Here is a 19319-nt window from a genome sequence, read left to right as displayed (position 1 = left end):
CATATAGTATAAATATATAATGTATATGTGTATATACGTGTGTATATGTATATTATAATACATACATGGGTATAATATATATACACATATATGTATATATACTTATACAGAGAGCTTCCATTGAGGGATCCCTCAAATAAGCTTATTTGAGGGACACCCCTTGTAGGCCCCACTCCGGATTATATTTCACTAATCCAAACCGTCTATTTTGTAGATACTCATTCAAAGATCATCCCTACAAAAAATCACTTGAATCCGATATCATTTGACCACTCAATTAAGTTATTGAAATTTTAGCATTTTCTTGAAGTACCGTGTTCATTGATTTTGTAAGACATAATTGGATGTCGAAACGGTTTCCGGTTTGTCTAATTTTTTGTTAGGATGATCTATGAATAAATACCTAAAAAATAGATGGTTTGGATCATTGGGAAAAAAATTGTAAGGTACCCTAAAGGGCGTCCCTCAAATAATTTTATTTTAGGGATCCCTCAATAGAAGGGGACTGTATACTTATATATATATTACATATATACATGTATGCTATTATTATAATATTAATATGTATGTGTATATGAGTATATTATAATAATAATATACGTGTATATATCTATATGTATTTATATATTATATATGTATATATGTGTTTATATATATATATATGTATATACGTGTATATATGTACATTAATATATAATATAATATATATTACATATATACATGTATACATGTATGTATTATTATAATATTAATATGCATGTGTATATGAGTATATTATAATAATCAGTCCTGATCTCTTGGACCACAGGAGTCCAAGAAATTTGTGGTCACTCACCGTTAGATGTAAATTCAACGGTTTACTCACTTTTGCACTTATTTTAAAAAACTTTTTTCAACCATTCGATTAATATCCAACGGTGGGTGACCACAATCTCTTGGACTCCTGTAGTCCAAGAGATCGGGACTGTTATAATAATAATATATGTGTATATATCTATATGTATTTATATATATTATATATGTATATATGTGTTTATATATATATACATCTATATGTGTATATACATGTATATGTGTATATACATGTATATATGTCCATTATAGTATATGTGTATGTAATAATAATAATAATAATAATAATAATAATAATATATGTTATTAGTATTACAATATAATATATGCATCTTATACATTGGTGAACATAGAACTAGTTAATCCTCCCTTTCTACATGGGTTTAGTAGTCCCCTCCTAATGAGATATTTTTGGTGGGCTCGGTATTAGCAATCTCATCTAAGACTAGAATTAAATGAAACAAATATGGTACTAAATTTAGTCCAATCCAGTCCAAGCCAAGCCTGTGTACCAAACAACCCAAAAGTTCTAAACAAGGAAGAAAATCGGACTCGGGACCAGCGTGGGCGAGTGACAGATTGCACACGTGTGACCCACGAAAATCCTAAGAAGGCGGTTCTAGGCATTGCCGTGGTGTGTCGCGCAAGGTGAAGTTTTCTACTTGTCTGCCTGCCCCTACCAAAATAAAACAAAAATAAGAACTGCAAACCCTAATAAGTTCCAGACAGTGAGCCACAAACCTTTTGGCCCCAAAATCGCCGTCACTCACCTGAATCCAAAGCCATGCAATTCTCTCAGGACGACTTCGATCGCCTTTTGCTCTTCGAGCACACTCGCAAAACTGCCGAAGTTAATTACGCCAAGAACCCTCTCGATGCCGATGTTCGTGCCTCTCTCTCTCTCTCTCTCTCTCTCTTCCTCCCTCTCTGTTCTTATCTGCTTTCGTTTTTCAGTGATTTTCAATTTACATGCTTAATGGTAAACTCACCCGGTTGTTATTTTGGTGAAGAATTTAACTAAATGGGGAGGAGCGTTGCTCGAACTATCGCAGTTTCAAAGCCTTGCAGATTCGAAGGGCATGATTAATGGTAATTTTGATCAATTTTTTTTGTTGCTTCTTTAAACCCTAATTAGAAGCTGTGTTAGTGTTTTATTTTAATTTTTAATTGGAATTTAATTTCTATAATAAGAATGCAATTGAACACGATATTTGTTTAGATTCTATTTCGAAGTTGGAGGAGGCTTTGCAAATAAACCCCGCGAAGCATGATGCACTATGGTGCCTAGGAAATGCCCACACCTCTTTCGCATTTCTGACCCCTGACCTTGACGAGGCAAGGCCTTATTTTGATAAGGCGTCTGAATTTTTCCAAAAGGCTGCGGATGAGGTTATTTATTGCCTATCTGAATTCTCAATATTTGTTGTATTTGAATATCCTAGAATTGAAGAGAGGATTAACAGTGGGTTTGATTTTGCAGGATCCTGGCAACGAGCTTTATCAGAAGTCCTTAGAAGTCACATCTAAGGTATTTCTAATGTTATTTCCCTTGGAAAGCTATTCTGTTAGTGATATGGTATTGTATTATGAATTTTTTTGTAGATTCGACGCAGGAGTTCTCTTGGCAATCTTAGCTATTGACTAGAACTGAGTGTTTTTAATGTGGTTGATTGGAATGTTCGAATTAACTTAAGTTCAGAGGCCTAGGATGTAATACAGTGGGATGAGGAAGTTCATAAGTAATAAAGTTAAAAGGTGAAGCAATTTCAGAACTGGTATTGCCTGGGCTGTGGCAACCTTCAGATCGAAGGGTACAGATCCTAAATTGCTGCCACACATTATTATATAGTTGGGTATAGGTATTGGTGGGCTCAAGAGGTTTTCTTTTATGACATGATTTTTGGTACCATGGGGACAAAGGCTTAAAGACCAAACAAAGCACAAACAGCCCGGGGTCTGTGGACCCAAGTTACCTCATCTCATATGAGGTGGATAATAGGTCGGGAAGGATTGAAGTCCTAACTGTGGTGAAGGTAAGAGGGCAAGTATTGAAGGGCATTATCATTTATAGGACCATGGCATGTAGCTGTTGTTTGTAATAAGAAGCAATCTTATTCTGTAAAGGCTAGGCCTTCCTATTGTCCACCTTAGGACTGAAAAATTTGCTAACTTTGGAGTTGGTTTAATATTTATGTAATTATATTAGTTTGATTTTACATTACAAGTGCAACATAGGTAATTGCTGTTCATGTCTTCCTAGGCACCAGAATTACATATGGAGATCCATAAGCAAGGGATGGGTCAGCAAATTCTGGGTGGGGGACCTGCTGCTCCATCATCCAGTACAAAGGTTAGACTCTCAAATTATTACTTTATTCTAAGTGCATCCTGTTCCAGTGTGTTTCTTTGTTGTTTCCTTGGCCACAAATGTTCCTGTATTGGTTGTCAGCTGGCTGTTTGTAATTGTTATCGACATTAAATTACGTTGTATTGGATTGAGATGTTTAACAACTTTCTCTTATATTATCCGTTCAACATATTATTTGGTTATATAATTAAGTAGGGACCTGCATGCTCAGTTACCTTTCCAATTCTATTTAAAGGTTAAAACATGTACCTGATTGTATATGATATGGAATTGTTGAAGTCTACATCCTTAGCGCAAATTAATGATTGAAGTAATAGTTATCCAATAATTTTGTAAATCATAAGGACCTAACGATGCTGATGCAACAATGCCTATGGGCTAACACTACTGCCCCATTTTATAAGTGTGATTTGATAAGTATATTACTCTTTTGTAGTATTAAATTACAACTTGATTTGCCTTGTCACTATTGGTTGAAAAGTCATACATATCCAAAACTGTAGTTGGAATTTTTATTTTTTGGTTCATTTAGTGGTGTTGTTTGGTTACAGCTACAATAAAAGAAGGATAAGAATTGTGGATCATGGAATATAGCTTTCAAATTTGACTAAGATGTGGCGGTTAGGATCTAAAGTAACAGGTTGTCCAAAGTGTGAAGTACCGCCACCCCCACCCCCACCCCCACCCCCACAAAGGGAATATATAGATAAATGTACGAGTGCACTAGATTACAATGAATACTAGTCTTTTTACTTACCTTCAATTACGTGTATTATCTTTTCCATATTTTGAAACTAGCTTGAAGTCCTGTTTATGTGCAAATATAGGTACATAAGTATATGTTTCTTTAGGATAGTTTAAGCTTTTCATTGTCTAGATTATAGAAAGCTTCATTTTGTATTCGTAGGAGGAACTTCTAATTAAATTGTTTGTTTGATTCCAGACGAAGACCAAGAAGAGCAGTGATCTGAAGTATGACATATTTGGATGGGTTATCCTTGCAGTTGGCATTGTTGCATGGGTTGGAATGGCGAAATCCAACATGCCACCACCACCCCCAAGATAAGCTTTATATATCTTATGACTGAAGTAACCCTTCCAGCGCATTTGGTTGAAGGTTAATATTTTCTTTAAGATACTCATCTGGTTGAGTTGTAGTAATTCAAGTAAATCATGTGGTATGCTAACTACATGTTGATTTTGACCATAACTTTTTCTGTGTTGCTATTCTAATTAGGAATATCATTTTTATATGAGTTAATTGCTTGTTCTCTTACAAAATAATGGATAGTGATCTGTGTTGGTTGGTTTTTGTATGTTCCCATCGAGCTACTTGTTTGCCTTGCTCTTCAGTACTCTTTAGAGGTTTTCACAGAATTTATCATTTTTTGGTGGTATAATATGTGTGGGGGTTCATTATAGAATGTTTTCTCTTATTATCATTTTTTAAACCACTTTCTAAGTGGCATAATGGAAACTAGCCAGCTTTCTAAAAAGATATAATTGTAGCCAACTTTCTGAAAGGACTTAATTGTGGCCAACTTCACTGAAAGATACCAAAATGCCCTTAATCTCATAACCTACACGCGAAAGACAAAAGAAGAAAAGTATTCCTCAATCTTTGGAATGTGCGCCCAAAGTCCTCGACTCACAATCTGTGTCTAAAAATTTGAGTCGAGGTTGTATGAAAAAAAGGGGTCTTTCAAATATAATGAATTTTCCTCTATCAGCTGCCTTCTCCTCCCTCCATCTCTCTATGTTTTTGCCATTACTGTAGCGGTGACAGTACTAGTGGAAACATCACCAGAGTGAACGGTGTTGTTGGAGTTTCCTCTGGTCTCTACTCTCCCTGGCGATCTGTCCAGCAAAAAGCTCTGAAGCAGTGTGTGAATGATGTCAATGTATTTTTTTTTATTCCCCCTTCTTTTTTGAAGACCAGAGATGAACGAGGAGATAACTTGGGTTTTGGTTTGTTCCTTTAAGAGATGGTGGAATTCTTACTCTTTGGTCATCGGCTTATTTTAGTCTGAGACTGCTCAAATTTGGTTGTTCAAACTTTAACAAACGTGGCTTTTTGGTCTTTAGATTAGTTGGATTCAGGCCATTTTTCAGGAAGATCTCTTTGGTTTATCTTGTGTTAATGTTTCACTCCAGAGTTAATAAGGGAAGAAGAGATCTATATTAGTCAAGTTATTGTTTGGAGCTACAAATCCTGTTTTTAGGTTCACGCACACAGAAAAGTGGAGGGAAACATGGGAATGCAGAGTAGTCTCTCTCATAGAGAAATTCATTTCATAATGATTGAGCATTTATAATATAAACAACTGCAATTGAATTTTCTGGAGCTAACATAATGTTATGATATTTTGGATGTCCACTAATTGATCAATTATTAGCCTGAAACTAATAATTATAATGACAGCTTTATTAAGTACCTATAGCATTCTTATGATGGGCTTATCATACTCATGCTAGATCTAAGTGGATTCCAAGTATACGACTGTAGTTGAAATTTGAAATTAATGGAGTTCTTTTTTCTTTTTCTTTTTTTTCTGATTAATGGAGATGGGAGGGTTTCAAACTTGCTACCTCTTCCAACATTTAGAACATACATACTACTAGACTAAGAGAGCTGTATTCTTGTATTTATGTCAGATAAAACTGTAATAGACTTTTCCATATTCATAGTAACCTTTCAAAATGAAATGTTCATTTGCGTGTATGATTTCTGAAATGTCTATCAGAAAATTTTTCCGATAAGAAAATAAACATGTAGAAAAGATCTCTTATAATTCTTTTAGAAGGTACTTAGGACTGCACAGATGAACATGTTCTCATCCATGTTTGTGTTTGTGAGTAATTTTTGGGTGCGAGGATCACACAGCCGTGTGATGCTATACCCTACGTTCATAAAATAACATTGTCATCCACCATATTGTGGATTAGTAACACTACTATGTAGTGTGACCATCACACCAGGTCCAGTATTTCTCCATGATTAGGAGCACGCACACAGAAGTCTCCACTCACAAGTGGTGAATTTTTAATTTGTATGTTCAGTTGTTAAAAATCTTTAATGTGGTAAAGTAGAGTATTGGTCAACCATTATTTAGTCTGAAACTCCTTCAAGAGGGTATGGTATGTGTCATGTTTTACTCCGGCACATGGAGATACCGGCATGTTCCCTTTGACCATTTTGCCTATAGATCTCATACTTCCATGGAAATATGATGTAGTATAAGGTCCTTGTTGTTTTCTTACCATTTATTTCTCAACCTCCTTCATTATTTAGAAGACCAACCCCTGGAAGCTAAATTGTAGGTAGAATATCAATTTCTGATCTGTGAATATGTTAAGTTGACTACATTGGGACAGAGCTAATAATATCTCCTACTTGGCCTAATTTATCATAGTGTATCTAGTACAGGAGACCGTGTCTTGAGAAGTAGTGATGCACAATCCTTGGAAATAAATAAAGCAGTGGATAAACTGTTGAGGCCTACTTTATTCTGGTGCTCCCTTTCTTTCTTTTGGCTCTTGGTCTGGTCAGTGCTTGAACGATTTTTTAGGCAACGCAGATTATTTCCTCTTTTAGTAAATATCAGATTTTTCCTCTTTTAGTAATGATCAGATTTTCATGCATCAACATTGACCCTCAAATTAATGACAATCATCAATGTAATGATTTTTCTTAGTTGAAACTTTGATGGTGTTTGTCCTCATAAGTTTGCAGTTCTCCTGCAATGTTTTAGACTTGAAAAATGTTAACTTTTAGTTAGACTAATTATAAAACCCTTTGTAAACCTAACACCACTCTTTAGACTTGGTGAGTGAGCTTTATTTTTCCTTGTCAAAGCAAGTGATCCAAGCATTCATTTTTCCTTTTTTCTGGTTTGTTCCCCTTCTTTGGAATGTATTTTGTTGCCTTGAAGTTGTTAGAATGGTTTATCTCAGCATAAGTCATTATTGATGGAGATGAACAAACCTCTGAACCAAGCATATTAACAAAACTATAGTTTGCTGTTTAGCTCACTCGGAATATCTGAATGCCAAAGACGAACCCTGTCGGCAAAGCCTGGTAGATTGATTGGTAAAAAATAATTTGTTGAAAGAGAGCTCTCTGTTCAGTAATTGATAGGGCGGTGCCAAGTTTCCAACAGGAATGATATGTAGGGAATCTTAGAATGCCTCATCATATTTAATTATTGAACAACTTCCTCTCCTTTCCCTTGTCAAGGTTGTTTCCTTCATCTTTAGGCCCTCCCCCATTTTCTATTAGTGGTATGAAGTAGTGGGAAAGATGGCATATTCTTTTTGGAGACCTTGCCATTAGTGGAAAGAAAAAAAAAAGATGCTCTCTACACTATAATAACTAATTAAGGGTGTGTAGGTGGAGGCTAGGAAATAGTTAGGATATTGTTAAAGCATCAATAGTTAGAAAAGCATTCCACTTTGGTTGCCTTTTTGGGTTATATTTTAAGTGTAAGAGATCCTCCTTCAAGGGTGAAGGGGGAAGGGTGGGCTGCAAGTTGTGCTAGAAGAGCCTTAGAAGAAACTGGAACATGGAATATATATTTAATATTTATTTTGCCGCAAAGACTGCCTACTTTTTGTGTTTTTTTTTTTTTTTTTTTTTTCTCTTTTGAAAGAAGAGGTCCTCTTTGATGGATCCCTGTTGGCCAGACTACCAATTGGTGGTCTTTTTCCTAGATTAATTTTTTAACACTTCCTCATGGCCCATTATAATGGCTCTCCTTCACCAATGGGGAGCTATTAGGTTGGCCAAGTAATGCAGAGCTTTTTTTTAGTTTAGTGTCACTCTCCCTTTCATACTTTGAGCAAAGCAGAGAGCCCTCATGATCTTTAATAATTTCTTAGTGTGCTGTGAGACTTTGCTGGGGGAGGAGGCATCCACACGTCTTCCTTTGCTGTTGTGGGGTTTAATTTATTTCATCTTTGGTCACTCTCTTGCTTGCTCCTGCTTTAGTGTGTGTGTGTGTGTGTGTTGGTATGCAGCATTGGCTATAGGCCCCAATGATATTGGGTGCTTTTGGATGAGAGCAACTTGTATATTGCTTGATAGATGAACTATTGGATGCTAGCGTCGGCTCAATCTGCTCTTGAAAATAAGGTGAATGCATAAATATGTTTTATATGTTCTGTTAGCAAATGGTTTATGGGTTGTGTTTATTTGGTTGGCAAAGGAAGGAGTCTTTCTGTCTTTGCAGATTAAAGACTTAAAAAGAGGTTTTGATTTGTTAAATTAGTTTATTTTTTTAAGTATGTGGTGGTGGGGTCTGGTAAATATGACGAAATCGAAGTGTCAGTAGTTGCCAGTGGATCTTTGCACAGTAGACATCTTGCTGGATAGGTTATGCTCTTCCAAGTTCTGATTTATTTATATATAAAAAATAAAAAAACGTTGGAAGCCTTTATATTGCGCATCGATGAATTTTTTAATTAAATTAAGGGAAGGGTCCTTTTTTACGTACTCTGTGAATCTCTCGACAAAATGATCAATGAACACTTGGTCCTTTCCCACGCGTAGTTTATAGGATTATCTTGCTTTTAGTGAATGGTAGAAGGACCAGAGGGCGATTGAATTGAATTGATGGCTTGCTCTGCACTTTGAATTGAAACTTTATCGACATGTTTATTGTCTCATAGAGAACACAATGGAAATCATGTCACCGACGACAGGAGTGTGATATCCCAGATCTAAAATATCGAGGGTTTTGGAAATATCATGGGTCTGAAAACACAAAAATATCAGAAAATTATTGATATTGATAAAAATTGAATAAAAATTACGAAAATTGTAAGAAAACGATGGAAATTTTGATTGAAATTTTAGAGGATGTTTATCCCTGATATTTTCACGATAATTACACGTTTGTGTTCCAAAATATCCCCCTCTCTAAAAAATGATAATATCTTTGATATTTCAGTCCTTAGTGATATGATATCTCATTTTCCTTGCTAAATGCGTGCATTATCAATGAGTTTTAAGTTCCCACAATTATATACAAAGTTGTGAGATTTTAGTGTATAGAGTACTATGTTCTTGTGTCAAGTACACTTTTTTTTTTCACATATGTTGTATTGTCATTTGTCAATCTGAATCATTAAGTAGGTGAATTCTTGTTTCGATATGTGAGTTAGATTTAACAATTGACTAATGATTTTCTCACGTTCATTTTGTCCTTTGGGAATTAGAGAGGTATAAATGGATAAAATGGAAGTGAGAAAACTGTTTACCTATGGATTAGTCTAAACAAAATAACATACTACAAGACTTATGGAAGTGCGAAAACCGTCTACGTATTGATTAGTCTAAACAAGATAACATTATATACATAGATACATATATGCTACGGTTGGATTACTTGCATTGCATCGATCGCCATACTACTTCAATCCCACCCACAACCCCTTATTATAGCATTTCCGCCAAATGTGACCTCAATTCACCACTTGCATAAGGCGTACATATCAGGTGAGATTAAATGCTGGGCTAAGATGATGAAGGGTCAAAGCCGTCTTCAATTTCCAATCAGCCTCCCCGACATGTTTCATTGCCCAATTTAGATTCAGCCCAACTTGTAATTTTCAATTCAACCCTGCCTTCAGAGATGGGGACGGAGGATGTCACTTTCCAAGTAAAACATCAAAAGAGCTCCTCTCTAAGGGAGGAGAAAAACTTAGTTGCAAAATATCACTTTTTTGCTATCTCTAACCAATAATATTATACCATGTAAAAGTGTTATCACGCGTATTATAGTATAATTGGCCGGAAATAGCTAAATAGTGTTATCCCTATTTCATAGAAGTCTTTCTCTCAAGGGAGATGTTAAATCCAACGTAGCACTTTTAGTAGGTAGAAAAAATAGTTTGAGACTCACTCCAACCGAAATGTTAAATCCTACTTAGAATAACATCTCTTCCTTGCTTTTATTTTTAGTTGTTTGACTTTGTCATATTATTTCATTATTTTTTTATTATTTCTCAATTAATGTGACTATATTGTAGTAAATTAATAAACAATATGTAATAAAATAATATTTTAGTTTGACACATTAGGTGGATTGTAAAATTATATTATATGTCAAATTGCCACTTAAGTCATTAATTTTAAATTTAATGTTTGATATTTGACATTTCCTTTGGAGTAGAAAAACTTGTATGAAACGGAGATAACACCATTTTGCTATCCCCGACCAATCACAATTTGTCATGTGAAACAATTATCACACGTGACATATTATTATTGGCCGAGAATAGCAAAATAATGTTATTTCCGTTTCATATAAGTGCTTTCCCCTTTGGATGCTGAGGCTAAAAACAATAATAGAGGCACGAAAATGAGCTGCTGTTGGTGACACGTGGACTGCATAACCAAAGCACGCTGAGTCAGTGGGTAAGGCAATCTTGAGTCCAAGTGTAGGATTTGCAGATTTGGTCCCAGAGAAGAAGCATCCGGAAACAGAAAGGCTCTTTGAGATTTTCTAAAATTTCAATGCTTAATGAATCGCAGTGCCCAATCCATCTAATTAACTTAATTACGAGAAAAGCTAGTCAGCAGCTGCCCTCGACATCATTAAACAAACCCAAATTATCATAAAAGTTTGTACGGCCAACAAAAGAAGAAGAAGAAGATGAATCTGTGTGTAGTGGCCGATCTCCCACCACACAACAAACACATTTCTATCCAAGCTTTGATTTGACCATTTTGGCTCTCCTTAAACAAAGCAGAAAATTGTTACCCACCCACAAGTGTGTGTGTGTAATGCGGGTTAATAAACATGTTGGAGTTATTGCCTTCCAGCTGTTTTTATTTTTTTTTTTTATCCTTTTTCTTTTGTGGTAAGTAAATGAATCTAATCATTAAAAAAAAAGTAAATGAATCTAATGAACCCAAAAACAGGACAAATATTATGATATATATCTTCAAAACACATGTTATGTTACATGTGCATACATGCTCGTAGGGAAAAATACATTGAACAGGCAACCGCCGTTGATGGTCTTCTTTAATTCATGATTCTGATCTTGATTTTGAGGTGGGGTGCTTCCAAAAATGTTGTTTCGACGTGAACCCCATGTGGAATTTATGCCCTCATGCAGACAACAAAATATACTAGATGTTCTCTCCTCCCCCATCATTTTGAAATATAGGTTCGTTGAACTTAATATTTGACAAGCATGTAGCTCTAATGATTAAGAGTATTTATTTTTGCATTTAAAGTTTTAGATTTAATTTCTCTTTTTTCATATCGCTTATATAAACAAATAAAAATAAAAATATTTGGCGAGTTTTATTTTAATTTCAAGATCGTGTACACCAGCCATACGCCACACAAACAAGAACAACCAAGCCATGCAAATAATACAGTAGTATACACAAAATTCTAAAGAGTGACAATTTTGAAAATTGAATAAAAAAGGATCACAAGGGGGTGCTTGGCTTGCGTATGCCTTAACCATGGTTAACAAACCCTTAACCCAGATAACTTTACACGGTAGTATATATACTAATGAACCCACATGCCATTCTCACGGCAAATTTCCATTTCGAGGCAATTCCACTAGCTTTTTTATTCCTCTATTGTTTCCTGCCGCAGTCCCCCATCACCCCCATCACTTCAAATAATGAAACTCTTCATGCTCGCCAACCTTTCCATCTTAGTCTTTTGGTTTGGAGCCACGACAATTTTACACCAAACCGTATTCTCAACTGCTCTCACTCTCCCTCTCTTCTTCTTCCTCAACTACTGGCTTGTCCCTGGAGGCTTTGCATGGTCAAATTACCAAAACTCCCCAAAAGGGCCAAAGCTCAGAGGCCCTGTTGGGTGGCCTGTGCTGGGGTTCTTGCCCCATCAAATGGGTTCTCTTGCCCATCAGAAACTGTCCACTATGGCAACTTCTCTCAAGGCAACCAGGCTCATGGCATTCAGCCTGGGCACAACACGTGTCATCATCAGCAGCCATCCGGACACTGCTAGGGAAATCCTAGGAGGGTCTTCTTTTTCTGACCGTCCGATTAAGCAGTCGGCTAAGTTGCTAATGTTTGAGCGTGCCATTGGGTTTGCTCCTTCTGGGACATATTGGCGCCACCTGCGCAGGATAGCAGCGGTCCATATGTTCTCACCAAGGAGAATCGGAGGCCTAGAAGCCCTGAGGCAGAAAGTGGCCAATGAAATGATTGTGGAAATTTGGGATGAGATGAAAGAAAATAGGGTTGTGGGATTGAAAGAAATATTGCAAAAGGGTTCTTTGAGTAACATAATTGAGAGTGTTTTTGGTTTAGAAGAAAAGGAGGGTAGTTCAACTTCTAATCTAACGTTAATGTTGCATGATATGGTGAAACAAGGTTATGAGTTGATTTCTAGGTCTAATTTGGAGGATTATTTTCCTCTGAGGTTTTTAGACTTTTATGGTGTGAAGAGAAAGTGTCACAAATTGGCGGCTGAGGTTAGCTGTGTCGTGGGCCAAATTGTGAGGGAGAGAAAAAGAGCAGGAGATTTCAGTGCTGGCAATGACTTTCTGAGTGCCCTGCTTGCTTTGCCCCAAGAGGATAAATTAACTGATACAGACATGGTTGCTGTTTTGTGGGTGAGCAATCTCTCTCTCTCTCTCTCTCTCAACTTCTTAATTCTTTAATTCTTTCTCAGATTTTGAGCCTTTATTCTTTATATATATTGTTACATGTATTCTAAAAGGGTTAGGGTTACAAATGATAATGCGGTACAAATAAGTTATTATATATAAGTTTTCTCTTTGGGAATTCACATACATATATACATATAAATATTTATTATTCTCTTCTTCATTTTTTATAGTTTTTTCATTATGTTTGACAGATGTTGTTTGACAGATGCCTCTGTAATCTTCAACCTTTAGCTGGGATATTTTTCCCAATAGTTCATATGATTTTTTGACAACCCAAAACATGTCGACTCATTCAGTCACTCTCAGCAACAGGGAAAAGGAGTTTAACAAAACTTTCCAAGATTTGGATGCATGGAACCTCATGACATAACACCATAGCTATTAGCTATGCTTGTCTGCTAGACTGTAACTTGGTATTGGACCACAAGATTCTCAATTATTTTCATTCCAGTAATTAACTTCAACTTAGATGTGACCACAGTAATATCATGGAGACCTGCTCAGGCTAGCTAATGTTATTCTTTTGGGATTATTTAATTAATATTGATTATCCACTTTCATTAAAATCATATCCCGTACGAGTTCCTGGGAATCCATGATCCATACACTTTGGATCACTAACACCATATTATATTTTCTCCTTTGTGCTCTCCACGTTGATCTCCTTTCTGTTTACCATTTTTTCATGGAACTTCAGATTCTTGGTGGACATGCACAGTATAATAATGTTTTAATTATATTAACATTTATTATATATACACTAAGATTTGTTTGCAATTAGGTTTTTGATGTGTTCATTGTCTTTACCTTTTTTTTATTTGACATTATCCAGGAAATGGTATTTCGAGGAACGGATACGGTTGCTATACTTCTGGAGTGGATTATGGCGAGGATAGTCTTACACCCAGACATACAAGCCAAAGCACAGCAGGAGCTGGACACGCACGTGGGGAATAACAGGCTAGTGCAAGATTCCGACCTTCCGAACCTGCCTTATCTACAGGCCATAGTCAAGGAAGTTCTCCGAATGCACCCTCCAGGCCCATTGCTATCATGGGCCCGCCTCGCGGTCCATGATGTCCACGTAGACAAGGTCTTCATCCCAGCTGGCACAACCGCAATGGTTAACATGTGGGCCATAACCCATGATCCGTCCATCTGGAAGGATCCCTCGGAGTTCAGGCCCGAGAGGTTCATCGAGGAGGACGTGTCTATAATGGGGTCGGATCTTAGGCTTGCCCCATTCGGGTCTGGCCGGAGAGTGTGCCCGGGCAAAGCGTTGGGCTTAGCCACCGTCCACTTGTGGCTTGCTAGGCTTTTGCACCAATTCAAGTGGATTCCGGCAGAGGCGGTGGACCTTTCGGAGTGTTTGAGGCTGTCTCTGGAGATGAAGAAGCCACTCGCATGTCGTGTCGTCCCTCGTGGCATGATGAGCCAATGATGCAAAGCTAGCTAAGCTAGTCTGCCTATGATCAATAAGGGTGACATAATATAATATAATATAATATAATATAATATACATGCAGACTGCACTGCAGTGATGAATTAAGATTTGCTAAAATTGTACATTAATATGGTGTGACTAAGGATGTAGGGCTTGGTTTGCATAATGTATTTGTGGGCAGTAAGTGGGGTTAGGAAAAGACTCAAGTGATCTCAAACCTCATCAGCAAGTACTATCTCATCGCATGTACGTAATCTTTGGCTCATGAAAACTGTAAGACATATATATAATGTTTTGACTATTTATAAAAGCTATAGCCGGTTGAATTTCTGTAATTCCATCTATCAAAGTTTCAACTTCACCTGTATATTCATAGAGCTTCATGTCATATTTTCTTTTTTGTTTGGAAAAAGATGAGATTGGAGCAAATTCAAATATCCATCCATTGTGCCGAACTTAGTAGCATGAGTTTGTAACTAAACAGGGCATTAAAGTGATTGATTGCCATGAAAACCTTCCCACAGGTGAGGCATACAGTGGTCTTGAGCTGTTCACCTTGACCTTAGTGGGTGAAGTCGCATAAAGCACACCTCCTACCATCGGGGTTGGTAGGGTCTCCCAACCACAAAAGTTGGGTAGCAACCAAAAACCAGAAATATCCATCCATTAATAGTTCCCAGACACATGAATATCAACGTTGATGCTATATATATTGTTAAAAATATTATTCTGAAACTTTTAATTATTTAAGTCGATGATCAAGTAAATTGGTGCTTCAAACTTGTAATCGAAATTAACACAACTGTCAGACAATATGCTATGCTATACTATTTGACAAAGAAAGATGATATCAACCAATCAACTTAATCTTCTGGTTTTATAATATTAACACTACGCGTAGTGATGGATTCAGGATTTCAAAATAGATTGGGCTAGATTTACCTTACGAACAGTTGAAGTGAATTTCATTGAGAACCAAATATAATGGACCTAATCATAGAAAAATAATGAACGGTAACCCTCAAAATGCATCTAGTATATAATATTTTATAGAAATTCATAAACAAAAGAAAATAAGGAGGAAGTTATATGGTTAAGAGTATTATATTACATCAAAATCGTTTTCCAAAATATAGTTATAGTGGAGTGAAGAAAGAGTCTTTAAAATCCATCAAAAACTAAAGAAAGCAGCTAGTCATTACCGAGAAAAGCAGCACCTAGTATATATATATATTGAGTTGAGTTGTGCCGCTATAAGAATTAATTTGCCCCACCACCACCATTAAGCCAAAGCTAATTTAGTGAATAATTATAATTAAGCATCACCATAATACTGAACGTGCTCATTTTGTTTGTCCTTGTCAATGAATTTGCAATTGGAAGCAAGCACGCCACCTTCTCATATCGATCCTTCTCATCATCATTAATTATATACTTTAACCTGCAATAAGATTGTTAAAGTTAGTTTATTTATTTTATTAATATGACATTATAATTATGACTAATGGTGCAGTTTGTTTGTGCAAGGAAATGATGAATTATTATTAGTAATATAGTTTCCAAAAATAGAAAGAAAATTGTGGGTTTATGTCACTATCTCCAAGCTTAACCCCAAAGGCATTCTATTTTTGCTAATTAATCAAAGCGTTTTGAGGTTTTGCATCATTGGTACGGATCGATGACGAAACAAAAGGACTCTTCTTCTCCTTCATATGATGAGAGAAATATTGGAAACCCCACGATACATAATGGCAAAGATATTATTTTAAGGCATATCCTAAAGTTTTGGCTTTTTTAGATCCCAATCTTTAGCTTTTGTTCAAAGGCAAATCGCTTTAACCCACCTTTCATTCGCACACATATTGTATATATATATATAACTTATAATTGGCATGTTGATGCTCCACAAATTCAACTGGCCCCCCATCCCCATGTATTAGCATTTTTATTATTTAAGCTTGCTTTGTGAAGATGTTAAAGTTGGATGTTTTCAGTTGTCTCTATGATTTGATGTTAATTAAAAGGATTCACTATCGTGCAAGTCACGTAATTTAAGATGAAAACAAAAGCTGAGATTGTTGTAATGTATGGTGCTAATTGAAATTTCTCATCAAGTCGATTCATTGTCCATCCATCATCATCATCATGATAGACAAAAAAGAGAATGTTTACTAGATAAGAAATACAAAAAAGAAAAAGAAAAAGAGAGATCGAACGATAACCGACATATATCTCCTCCTACTTAGCACTATCCACCCTCTTAGTTCAGTATCCTATCAGCATAGGACATGACCTAACTCAAGACAAAGCCTATCCTAGACCGTCTTTATAATGAATCATATTCAAGATAGCCCTAAGATTCTAAATAGTCATATGATTGAGAGATGAGTGTTTGTGCTCATGAATAGATATGCTTTTACTGATCCATCCATACAATGTAGAAGAATGTCGAACTTAGATACACTTTTCTGTAGCATATGTTTTCTCAACAAATTATATTCGTCGAGTTGAGTTGATTTCCAATGCGTAAGGGAATAAATTAATCAAGGGTGAAAACAAACCATGCATGCATGCGCGCATGGCACCAGCGGGAATATAAAGGCTAAGCAAGTGGCCAATATGCGCTTCAATAATGACTTATTGTACAATATTATATTCATCCTATAAACGGAGAGAAAGAGAAACTTATCTGGTACATTTTATCGAACAGATTGCAGGCATACTGATCCATCCATTAAACATGAAAATTTGTTTAACTTATTTATTGACCAATCTTGTGAGAAATTACTAGCAGTATCTGAGTGCGTACGTGGGGGTTTTTTTATCCATTAAGAGAAAGACAAAAATAATTGAAGAAAAAAGTTCATCACTATATATATATATATATCTGCATGCCCGAGTTTGTTTGTGGTCCAACTCTAAAATGGGAAAGAATAGTATATATATCTTAGGGTAGTGCTATTTATACAGTCCCCAACTTACAGTAATTTACGTACTCTTACAATATATATATATATATATATATCTATCTTATAATATACTATATTATATTTCTATAATATCTTTCTATGTTTGATCACTTCAAGGCCTGCCATAGTACTATGTGCGGAGACAGTAGTAATGTCTATGCTTGAAGTGGTAACGCACCACGTACTAGTTTAAAACTACCTACTACGTACAACGTACTAGTTGAACGATGTGAAAGTACAACATTGCGCTGAACAAAAACCATTGATGGAGAAGTGAGGTGAGCTTGGGGTCCGAATTGGAAAATACTTGCCTTTAATGGCGAATTTATGATTCAAAAGTCAAGTAGGCGAAACTTACCTTAAAACTTCGACAGTACAAGTGAATTTCATTTATAAAAATAAAAAAATACACCTAATCGGGGAGACGTAATGAGTCTTATTCTTAAATATGCATCTCTATACATAAATAAAAGCTTAACAAAAAATTTTTTGACCAATCGATTCTTTCAACTTGAGACTCAACAATGAGAGAGTCAACAAGATTTTGCTCATCACAAATGGGAGACATTGTACTAGATGATGACCTGTTATTTGTTTTCTTAAAAAAATCTTGGGGTTCCGATTGTGATCCAACATAATAAAAGATAACTATTTAATCAAACATGCCGACAAAAAATAAAACAAATTCTCATAATAGCATCAATGTCTCTAATAAAATATTAACAAACTAGTAACAAATCAAACATCTCAACAATACCAATATCAAATCAAACATCTCAAAAAAAAAATCTTAAATCAAGGACCTAATTAATTTCAACAAAATCCCCAAATTATAATTCATTCCTAATTAAACCCTAGAAGACTCAATTTCAAATTAAAATTAAAATTAAGATGCATACATTTATTTTAAGAAAAATCCAATAGAAGATAATTAAAGAGGAGAGAATTAGAATAATACTTGTTGCCTAGATAAGAGAAGATGTTGCCAAGAGAGAAGTCATAATCAGCCCAAAGAGAGAAGTTACTGCCAAATCTGACAAGAAAAAGACGAGATAGGGATTATCGGCTATGCCTATGCACAGCCAAAAGGGCTCGCTGCTTATATTTCTTTGTTTTGTTTTGTTTTTTTTTTAATGTTTGAGTGGGTTGGGCTTTGATTTGTGGGTTGCTTTTCAATTTTTTTTATGTGTTTGGGTAGGCATGAGCTTTATATGTTTCACTTCATCACATGAGCTGGGTAGGAATAGGTATGATTACATATAGGTTTTTTTCTGTGGAAAAAAATGAAGTAGGTGGTTGCCTACCTTGCCCTTGTTATAGGACCACTCCTACTTACCTTCTTCCCTAGAAGTAGGAACTCTTATTTTTTTGTTAATCACAGTTTGACATGTGTTTAGAGAATTTATCTTTTTATGTTGTTTATGAATTATTTTTGTATATATGTCAGACTGTGATTTCTAGAAAGAAGGAATGTCGAAAGCAGTATCCATGTGAATTTTATCTGAAAATCCTTGAATATTTTTTATAACAAAAATTCATTTTATTGATATGGAATGAGGTGGGCTGCAGCATAGGTCAGCGCGTCTTTGGTCCATCCTTGTTGCCAAAGCCTTAATGGGCCGGCCCCTTACTTGAGCAGAACAATTAAATCCGGCATTTGAATTCTTTAATATTACCGAACCCCACCCAAATTAATTTTGGGCCTCAATCCGTTGGCCCAAAGAGGAAAGTAGGTCGCTGTTTCATGGGGCACTTTAATTGTATGCCGTGGCAGACACGTGGAACGCTTCATTGTAATTTGAGGGTAAGGTGGAGCATTCGTGCTCCTCGCGATGTGAGGTTAAACTTTCAAAATTTCAAAAAGATTCTCTCCACGAGGAAACTTTATAAATTTTTTTTTTCAACAGTCCTCTAACTTTTGAAATTTATACAAGCCACCGAAAAGTTACAGCTGAATTCTGTTATAGCTTTAGTTATTGTTCTTTCTTTTCCTTTTGGCCAATTGGCCTAATCAGAC

At 35.8% G+C, this 19319-nt stretch overlaps 2 protein-coding genes across 2 annotated transcripts; both read left to right on the top strand.

Moving 5' to 3' along the window:
• On the top strand, positions 1411-4536 carry LOC18793379 (mitochondrial import receptor subunit TOM20). Its single transcript, XM_007223409.2, has 6 exons — positions 1411-1735; positions 1863-1941; positions 2072-2241; positions 2333-2380; positions 3113-3202; positions 4164-4536. The coding sequence occupies exons 1-6, from the start codon at positions 1637-1639 to the stop codon at positions 4284-4286; spliced, it is 609 nt and encodes a 202-aa protein (XP_007223471.1). The 5' UTR covers positions 1411-1636; the 3' UTR covers positions 4287-4536.
• LOC18792108 (cytochrome P450 78A5) lies at positions 11778-14668 on the top strand. The gene is made up of 2 exons (XM_007226975.2): positions 11778-12832; positions 13722-14668. The coding sequence occupies exons 1-2, from the start codon at positions 11870-11872 to the stop codon at positions 14328-14330; spliced, it is 1572 nt and encodes a 523-aa protein (XP_007227037.1). The 5' UTR covers positions 11778-11869; the 3' UTR covers positions 14331-14668.

Source organism: Prunus persica, chromosome G1 (assembly GCF_000346465.2).
Source record: "Prunus persica cultivar Lovell chromosome G1, Prunus_persica_NCBIv2, whole genome shotgun sequence".
Lineage (NCBI taxonomy): Eukaryota > Viridiplantae > Streptophyta > Magnoliopsida > Rosales > Rosaceae > Prunus > Prunus persica.
Note: the sequence above shows the minus strand (reverse complement) of the source record. Positions and strands in the feature narration are given on the sequence as shown.

Coding starts and splice junctions, on each gene's coding strand:
- LOC18793379 (XM_007223409.2), top strand. CDS start 1,637: ATGCAATTCTCTCAGGACGACTTCGATCGCCTTTTGCTCTTCGAGCAC. Junction 1,736..1,862: donor AGAACCCTCTCGATGCCGAT/GTTCGTGCCTCT, acceptor ATTTTGGTGAAG/AATTTAACTAAATGGGGAGG. Junction 1,942..2,071: donor TTCGAAGGGCATGATTAATG/GTAATTTTGATC, acceptor ATATTTGTTTAG/ATTCTATTTCGAAGTTGGAG.
- LOC18792108 (XM_007226975.2), top strand. CDS start 11,870: ATGAAACTCTTCATGCTCGCCAACCTTTCCATCTTAGTCTTTTGGTTT. Junction 12,833..13,721: donor ACATGGTTGCTGTTTTGTGG/GTGAGCAATCTC, acceptor GACATTATCCAG/GAAATGGTATTTCGAGGAAC.